Source organism: Rana temporaria, assembly GCF_905171775.1.
Source record: "Rana temporaria chromosome 2 unlocalized genomic scaffold, aRanTem1.1 chr2k, whole genome shotgun sequence".
Taxonomy (NCBI): Eukaryota; Metazoa; Chordata; class Amphibia; order Anura; family Ranidae; genus Rana; species Rana temporaria.
The window spans coordinates 420,944-430,945 of record NW_024404415.1 but is presented as its reverse complement, the minus strand read 5'-3'; the positions used below and the strand labels follow the sequence as shown (position 1 = coordinate 430,945).

At 49.7% G+C, this 10,002-nt stretch overlaps 1 protein-coding gene across 1 annotated transcript in view; it reads left to right on the top strand.

Annotated features, from left to right (window-relative positions):
• The first annotated feature begins 4,973 nt into the window (after positions 1-4,973).
• Positions 4,974-10,002, top strand: part of LOC120921643 — a 37,429-nt gene continuing 32,400 nt past the window's right edge. The window contains exon 1 of the mRNA XM_040334159.1: positions 4,974-5,049. Coding sequence (XP_040190093.1) covers positions 4,974-5,049 — 76 coding nt within the window. The remainder of the gene's footprint in view (positions 5,050-10,002) is intronic.

The window sequence follows — 10,002 nt, the reverse complement described above, 5'->3', positions numbered from 1 at the left end:
CGCACAGATACGACGGCGCATATTTGCACTTACGCGGCGTATCTGGAGATACGTTGGCGCAAATTCTTTGTGAATCCGGGCCTATAACTTTCACAGAGACCAAATAATATACACTTTTTTTGTTATTTTTACTAAAGATATGTAGCAGTATACATTTTGGCCCAATTTTATGAAGAAAAATTACTTATTTGCAAAATTATACAATTGAAGCTTAAAAAAAATTTGTTTTTCAAAAATGTCTCTGCTTTTTCGCTTATATTGCAAAAAATAAAAAACACAGCAGTGATTAAATACCACCAAAAGTGGGTACAGTGCAGCATGACTGAGTAATTGTCATTCAAAGTGTGAGAGCGCTGAAAGATAAACATTGGTCTGGGAAGGAAGGGTGTATAAAAGCCCTGTATTGAAGTGGTTAAATTTGAATTTTTAAAGCTATTGTACAATTTCAGGTGTTTGTGATATAATTCAGTACTAGTGAAGTTTTTTTCCCTGTGTTGTCTCTTTAGGCCTCGTACACACCATCGCACTTCCATCCAACTTTTCAGTGGATTTTGGTCCGAAGGGTGTTGGCCGTGAACAGACGACACAACATTTTCAGCCAACATTCACCAAACCACATGGTTTTTCAGCTCTTTGCCGCCACCCTTTGGGGCAACTTCTGCTAATGTTGTCTGATGTTTAGCATTGGTTCCGAGCATGCGTGTTTGTACTTTGGATTTTAGTTGGACGGACCTGTGTACACACGATCGGATAAACCGACGTAACAGATTTATTGGCCAACAGTTGGTGAGCATGAAGAGCCAACTTTTGTTGTCATTGATTCAGCCAATAATCGTCTGATGGAGCGTACACACGGTCGGATTATCTGACACAACAAGTCCATCAGACAATTATGGCCATAAAGTTGGATCGTGTGTACAAGGCTTTTTTGCACACTTGTAATTACGTATCATGTGTTGTATCTGCGGTTTTTAGACTAGACTCAGAGACCCCAGGACTGTGGGATATGTAGTTTCTTCACAGGAAGTGTGTCATGTACCTGGTTGTTAAGCCTGATCGGCCTTCCATCGGACAAATCTGTGGATTTTTGTTCAAAGGGCATTGGCCGTGAACTTGTTCTGCATTCAGACGGCAGAACTTTTTAACACTTGTATGCATCTTCCTCATCCTATATATCACCCATTCCCTCCTTCTCCCTCCAATCCCTTCATCACATGAAGACCCTTCCCCGATATCCTTCTACCCCACAAGATAACCTGATCCCCAAAGTACTACGACTTTTATATGTTATTTCACTAATGTACGTTAAATTCACACATTATACTGTGGAATGAGAATGTTGGTGTTATTCTGTTGCCACTTCTTATATGTTTGTGTCTCATTATAACATGTTATGGGTTTATAGTTCACGGCATTGTCTAGACCAGGGGTCTCCAAACTTTTTACTTCGAGGGCCACATTCTATATTTCACACATATTCGCGGGCCGGAAACATAATTTATAAATAAATCCACAGTAGAAGAAGAATAGAATAGAATTTGACTTACTGCTGACAGCAGGACTGGATGGTGCTCCTATATTCTTTGCTGGCACCTAAACGCTGGAGCATCATGCAGCGGGGCTAAACTTCCAGCGTGCATGAGGCTTTACATCCGTGTCCCCATCCATCTGTGTCCCCATTCATCTGTGTCCCCATTCATCTGTGTCCCCATCCATCTGTGTCCCCATCCATCTGTGTCCCCATCCATCTGTGTGCCCATCCATCTGTGTCCCCATCCATCTGTGTCCCCATCAGTCTCTCCATTCATCTGTGTCCCCATCAGTCTCTCCATTCATCTGTGTCCCCATCAGTCTCCCCATTCATCTGTGTCCCCATCAGTCTCCCCATTCATCTGTGTCCCCATTCATCTGTGTCCCCATCCATCTGTGTCCCCATCCATCTGTGTCCCCATCCATCTGTGTCCCCATCCATCTGTGTGCCCATCCATCTGTGTGCCCATCCATCTGTGTCCCCATCCATCTGTGTGCCCATCCATCTGTGTCCCCATCCATCTGTGTCCCCATCAGTCTCTCCATTCATCTGTGTCCCCATCAGTCTCTCCATTCATCTGTGTCCCCATCAGTCTCCCCATTCATCTGTGTCCCCATCAGTCTCCCCATTCATCTGTGTCCCCATCCATCTGTGTCCCCATCCATCTGTGTCCCCATCCATCTGTGTCCCCATCCATCTGTGTCCCCATCCATCTGTGTCCCCATTCATCTGTGTCCCCATCAGTCTTCCCATTCATCTGTGTCCCCATCAGTCTTCCCATACATCTGTGTCCCCATCATGTGTCCCCATTCATCTGTGTCCCCATCATCTGTGTCCCCATCAGTCTCCCCATTCATCTGTGTCCCCATCAGTCTCCCCATTCATCTGTGTCCCCATCCATCTGTGTCCCCATCCATCTGTGTCCCCATCCATCTGTGTCCCCATTCATCTGTATCCCCATCAGTCTTCCCATTCATCTGTGTGCCCATCAGTCTTCCCATACATCTGTGTCCCCATCATCTGTGTCCCCATTCATCTGTGTCCCCATCATCTGTGTCCCCAATCATCTGTGTCCCCAATCATCTGTGTCCCCATCATCTGTGTCCCCATCAGTCTCCCCATTCATCTGTGTCCCCATTCATCTGTGTCCCCATCATCTGTGTCCCCATCAGTCTCCCCATTCATCTGTGTCCCCATTCATCTGTGTCCCCATTCATCTGTGTCCCCATCAGTCTCCCCATTCATCTGTGTCCCCATCCATCTGTGTCCACATCCATCTGTGTCCACATCCATCTGTGTCCCCAATTATCTGTGTCCCCATTCATCTGTGTCCCCATCCATCTGTGTCCCCATCCATCTGTGTCCCCATCCATCTGTGTCCACATCCATCTGTGTCCCCATCCATCTGTGTCCCCATCCATCTGTGTCCACATCCATCTGTGTCCCCATCCATCTGTGTCCCCATTCATCTGTGTCCACATCCATCTGTGTCCCCATCCATCTGTGTCCCCATCCATCTGTGTCCACATCCATCTGTGTCCCCATCCATCTGTGTCCCCATCCATCTGTGTCCACATCCATCTGTGTCCATAACCATCTGTGTCCCCATACATCTGTGTCCTCATACATCTGTGTCCTCATACATCTGTGTCCCCATCCATCTGTGTCCACATCCATCTGTGTCCACATCCATCTGTGTCCCCAATTATCTGTGTCCCCATTCATCTGTGTCCCCATCCATCTGTGTCCCCATCCATCTGTGTCCCCATCCATCTGTGTCCACATCCATCTGTGTCCCCATCCATCTGTGTCCCCATCCATCTGTGTCCCCATTCATCTGTGTCCACATCCATCTGTGTCCCCATCCATCTGTGTCCCCATCCATCTGTGTCCCCATCCATCTGTGTCCACATCCATCTGTGTCCACATCCATCTGTGTCCCCATTCATCTGTGTCCACATCCATCTGTGTCCCCATCCATCTGTGTCCCCATCAGAATCATCAGGCCCCCCCCCCCCACATGTGTGTCCCCATCAGACCCCACAGATATTTGTGTCCCCATCAGAGTCATCACCCCCCCCCCCCCACATTTATGTCCCCATCAGTCATCAGCCCCCCCCCCACATGTATGTCCCCATCAGAGTCATCAGCCCCCCCCCCCCACATTTGTGTCCCCATCAGAGTCATCACCCCCCCCCCACATTTATGTCCCCATCAGTCATCAGCCCCCCCCCCCCACATGTATGTCCCCATCAGTCATCAGCCCCCCCCTACATGTATGTCCCCATCAGAGTCATCACCTCCCCCCCACATTTATGTCCCCATCAGAGTCATCACCCCCCCCCCACATTTATGTCCCCATCAGTCATCAGCCCCCCCCCCACATGTATGTCCCCATCAGAGTCATCACCCCCCCACATTTGTGTCCCCATCAGAGTCATCAGAGCCCCCCCCCCCACATGTATGTCCCCATCAGAGTCATCAGCCCCCCCCACATGTATGTCCCCATCAGAGTCATCACCCCCCCCCCCACATTTATGTCCCCATCAGTCATCAGCCCCCCCCCACATGTATGTCCCCATCAGAGTCATCAGCCCCCCCCCCACATTTGTGTCCCCATCAGAGTCATCAGCCCCCCAAAATGTGTGTCCCCGTCAGTCTACAACCCCCCCTCCACGTGTGTCCCAAGCAGAGTCATCAGCCCCCAGATGTTTGTGCCCCATCAGCGCCATTCAACCCACCCCCACACAAGTGTATCAGCCCCCCCTCCTTGCATGTGTCCAGCGCGTCTCCACTCTCCATCACTGGCTGTGCAGACCTGCTGCATCTCCTGACTCCCGCCCCGCTGGTATTACACACTCGTTACTGGTTAACAGCGAGGCGGGAGGCGGGAGCAGGGAGGCGGCAACGGGTCTGCCCTAAACACCTCATTGGCTGCTGGGATGCCGTGGTCCCAGCAGCCAACACACACAGTGAGACGCCGGGAGGGATTGCGGGACCTGCGCTGCATATTGCCGGGGGCGAATATGCAGCGCAGGTTCCACAACTAACAGGTGGACTAAGGATTCACGCTGCGGGCCGGAAGAAATGGCCTGGCGGGCCGGATGTGGCCCGCGGGCCGTAGTTTGGAGACCCCTGGTCTAGACTATAGTAGTGCCCCCCCCCCCCCCCAGGATATTGGGGAAATGTGCAGTCACTCGGTTTCCTCCTGTACTATTTTCTGTGTATTTTCCTTTGTATTAAAATCAAAACAAATCTATTGAAATTAGATGTGAGATACGGATTGTGGTTGGATTGACACACCAGATTTCATGTGGTTTTTCGGCATAAAATTCGGAGGAAATTCACGTCTTGTGGTGAAATCTTCTTCCTCTTTGAGATCTTTATATATATATATATAACTTTCATTCTTCCCACACAGACCTCACACCTGACTGCAGCGATGTGTCCCCTCCGTGTCCTCCTCCTGTGGCCCCTCCGTGTCCTTGTCCTGTGGGCTCTTCTCTGTCCAGGCACAGGTATGTAAGAACATTATATAGAGGCAGGGCTTTTTTTCAAGTGGAACTTTGTGGAACTCAATTCCAACACCTCTGGCTCAGACCCTTTGCTCACCACAATCACTTGTAAACACAGAAGTCTGGTTTCTGCATTTACAAGTCACAGCTCTGCACTCTGTGTTTAACCCGTCTGAACTCTGCACTCCTCCGTGTACTCCTCCTGTGTCCCCTCCGTGTCCTCCTCCTGTGTCCCCTCCGTGTCCTCCTCCTGTGCCCCCTCCGTGTCCTCCTCCTGTGTCCCCTCCATGTCCTCCTCCTGTGTCCCCTCCATGACCTCCTCCTGTGTCCCCTCCGTGTCCTCCCCCTGTGTCCCCTCCGTGTCCAACTCCTGTGTCCCCTCCGTGTCCTCCTCCTGTGCCCCCTCCGTGTCCTCCTCCTGTGTCCCCTCCATGTCCTCCTCCTGTTTCCCCTCCATGACCTCCTCCTGTGTCCCCTCCGTGTCCTCCTCCTGTGTCCCCTCCGTGTCCTCCTCCTGTGTCCCCTCCGTGTCCTCCTCCTGTGTCCCCTCCATGTCCTCCTCCTGTGTCCCCTCCATGACCTCCTCCTGTGCCCCCTCTGTGTCCTCCCCCTGTGTCCCCTCTGTGTCCTCCTCCTGTCTCCCCTCCATGTCCTCCTCCTGTGCCCCCTCCGTGTCCTCCTCCTGTGTCCCCTCCATGTCCTCCTCCTGTGTCCCCTCCGTGTCCTCCTCCTGTGTCCCCTCCGTGTCCTCCTCCTGTGTCCCCTCCATGTACTCCTCCTGTGTCCCCTTCATGTCCTCCTCCTGTGTCCCTCCATGTCCTCCTCCTGTGTCCCCTCCATGACCTCCTCCTGTGCCCCCTCCGCGTCCTCCTCCTGTGCCCCCTCCGTGTCCTCCCCCTGTGTCCCCTCCGTGTCCTCTCCCTGTGTCCCCTCCGTGTCCTCCTCCTGTGCCCCCTCCGTGTCCTCCTCCTGTGCCCCCTCCATGTCCTCCTCCTGTGTCCCCTCCATGACCTCCTCCTGTGCCCCCTCCATGTCCTCCCCCTGTGTCCCCTCCGTGTCCTCCTCCTGTGTCCCCTCCGTGTCCTCCCCCTGTATCCCCTCCGTGTCCTCCTCCTATGGGGTCCTCTCAGTCCAGGGAGAGGCATGCAAGAAAGAGGTGATAATACAATACTATTATCTATTTTTTATTTGTATTTTATTTTACTAGTCGGGCTGGGTTCACATTTATAAATGTGCGTTTTTGTTGGGCATTTTCTGACATGGTTTGTATATTTTCATGTGCGTTTTTGATACATTTGTGTTTTTTGGGAAGTGATGTTGATGTTGCTGGGAGGAGGTGTCTGCTGCCATGCAGGAAAATAAACCAGAAATAGTGCGTTTCTGTGGATATGGAAAGACACTAAAAAATGCATAGATGCGAAGATTGCCTATTAGCACGTTCAGCGAACACCTGAATTTGCACTGTGCTGCACAGTGCATTCTCAGCCCTGATTGGGCACAGCTCTGTCCAATCAGGGCACAGCAAATAGCTAGTTGTTAAGGAGCAGGGCAGGAAGCCAGATGCGTCATCCTTAACAACCAATGAGTTATCAGCTGTCAATGGGCTTCCATGCTGACTGCTGAATAACAAAAAAACATTGGCAATAGAAAATTGGAAAAAAAGGTGTGGGTCCCCCCAAAATCCATACCAGACCCACAAGCATGCTGCCTGGCTGGTCAGGAAAGGGGGGGGAGAGAAAGCACCCCCTAAACCATACCAGATCACATGCCCTCAACATGCTCTGCCCCCCCCATCCCAGAGCACCTTGTCTCCATGTGGGTGGGGACAAGGGTTTCTTCCCCACAACTCTGGGTGGTGGTTGTCGGCGTCTGCAAGCGGGGGGCTTATTGGAATCTGGAAGCCCCCTTTAACAAGGGGCCCCCAAATTCCACCCTTCCATGAGAATGAATATGGGATACAATGTACCCCTACTAATTGACTAGAAAAGTTTCAAAAATAAATAAAAAACAGTGGACGGGCTTTTGACAATTCCTTTATTGAAAAAAAAAACAATAAAAAAACTTAAAAATGACCCCCCCCTTTGTAGATACTCCACCCACCACTTCTGCCAGATCCGAGAAAGAAAAAAAAATGTTCTGCCATCAGTGAAGGCTGACCTTCTACTGCAGGTGCCACTATTTATATAGGTAAAGAGCGGTGCCACCTGGCAACGTCATCTGGTGGTCCTGCCCCCTTGTGAAATCACTGACCAGTGCACGTCACAAGGGGGTAGGGCCACCAGGTGATGTCGCCATGAGTCTCCGCCCCTTACCCATATAAGAACTGTTAAACACCGGAGCCTACAGTAGGCAGTCAGCCATCATTAGCGATAGAGCGTTTTTTTGGGGGGGTCCAGCAGTGGCGGCGGGTGGTGGATCTACATCAGGGGAGATTGTTTTTTTTAAAATAAGGAATTGTCAAAAACCTGCCGACTTTTTATATTTATTTTTGACACTGTTTTTGGTGAATGGGTAAGGGTACAATGTACCCCATAGTCATTCACATAGGGGGGCAGATTAGGGGGCCATATTCCAATAAGCCCTATGCCTACCTCACAACCACAGCCCAGGGTTGTGGTGATAAGAGATATTTGTCCCCATCAACATTGGGACAAGGTGCTTGGATTTTAAGGGGAACCTCATACCAAAATGCAAAAGCAATGGCATGAGATGCCCCCAAAACACATGCAAGACCCTTATCCGAGCATGCAACCCGACAGGTCAGGAAAGGGGGGGGATCAAGTGCCCTTCCTCCTGAACTATATAAGGTCCCCTTCCCCCAAAGCACCCACCCCCCATGTTGAGGGCATGTGGCATTGTATGGTTCAGGAGGGAGGACGCTCACTCGTCCCCCCTTTCCTGACCTGTTGGGCTGCATGATAAGGGTCTTGTATGTATTTTAGGGGGGACCCCACACCATTTTTTTTGCATTTTGGCATGGAGTTCCCCTTAAAATCCATACCAGACCCAAAGTGCCTGGTATCTACAGGGGGGACCCCACACCATTTTTTCTTTCTCTTTTTTAATAGCTGGGTGTTGGCATTTGCAACTGTGATGCAATTTAAAGGGGTTGTAAAGGTTCCTGTTTTTTCATTCTATGCTTTAAGGTGAAAAAACATCCGATGATTAGCAGCCCCCCAGCCCCACTCCCTGTTTACTTACCTGAGCCCTCGAAAGTCCTGCGTCATGATTGCGCTGGCTTCTCGGCCGGGCTTCTTGGCTCTTCTTGGTTCATTCATTGGAAGATTGATAGCAGCACTGCCATTGGCTCCCGCTGCTGTCAATCAAATCAATGACGCGGCATGCCGCGGGGCGGGGCTGAGTGATACAGACGGCGGCTATAGCCACCGACTGTATCACAGGAGTGTGCCCGCAAGCTAACCCCCTTGGGAGAGCACTTCCCAGAAGAGGATTAGCCGATGTGGGGAGGAGCAGAGACTGCCACTGAGGTACCACTCTGTGCAAAATGAGCTGCACAGTGGAGGTAAGTATGATATGTTTGTTATTTTTTTTTTTTAAAGGAACCTTTGCAACCCCTTTAAATGTGACTTGACTATTTTTTTTCCTTTAGAAATACCAGTTTTGCTGCAGCAGGTTCTATACACAGTACAGATGCGCCACTTTACGGGCAGACTAGGGGGACCCCCCAGTCACTATATTTAAAGTGGAGCTCCACCCAAAATTGGAACTTCTGCTCATCGGAGCCCCCCCCTCCGGTGTCACATTTGGCACCTTTCAGGGGGGAAGGGGGTGCAGATACCTGTCCAAGACGGGTATTTGCATACACTTCCAGGAATACACACTGCAGGGACCTGCGGGTAATGCGGCACTTTGCACCCCCCGTTGTGTTCTGGGAAACACTCGGCTCCCAGAACACAGCAGGGGACCAGTGAGGACCGCGCAGTGCATCTCGCGCAATGTGCAGTAGGGAATCGGGCAGTAAAGCCGCAATGCTTCCTGATTCCCTCACCGAGGATGGTGGTGGGGGTAGCAGAGTGACAAGCGATCGCTCGTCTTCTGCTGCCGAAGTTGCTGGACTCCAGGACAGGTAAGTGTCCATTTATTAAAATTCAGCAGCTGCAGTATTTGTAGCTGCTGGCTTTTAATATTTTTTTATGGCGGAGCTCCACTTTAAAGGGATTTTTCATTTTTATTGTTTCACTTTAAGCATCATAAATAAATCACTGTATTCTATTTTGTTAGTAAAACTAATCTTGAAAAATATGAAAATGTGCAGCAAGTTCAGTCTGGAGAGCCAATCTTGAAGGATATGTTTCAGGCAGTGCAGATATGTAATACTACTTTATCCACATTGCCAAACCAGTTCCAGTAAATGTGTGAGGAGATCCCTATTATATGTCATGACATGTAAAAGGTGCAGGAACGCACATCTGCTGTTGAGGAAAGAGTTAGCAATATTGAGGATACACTCAAAACACCATGCTAATCATATAGACGATATAGAGAATAGGCTTCATAGAAATAATGTGAGGGAGCTTGGTCTCCCAGAGCATTTAGAGGGGAGCACAGAATTTATGGAGAATTTATGGAGCAATGGCTGCTAAAGATTTTTGACAAAAAAACTATTCTAATTATTTTTCTCTGTTGAACGAGCACATCGCATACACTTCTAGACCTCCTCCTCCAAAAAAAATTCCACATCATTTTATTGTAAAGATGTTGCATTTCAGATACAGAGATAACATTTTGTTTATTTATTTCACATTAGTATCTCAGTGGGATACACAGATAGCACGGCACATAGTATATATTTCTTAGTTTTACTAACAATTCCACCTCCTTCTTCCTTCCCCCACTCACTCTCTCTCTCTACTGGTCTGTATGCCCAGCAATGCCCTTTACCTCTGTACTTATGTTTGCTGTAAACCACACAGAGATGACCTGTTTCTCCATAGA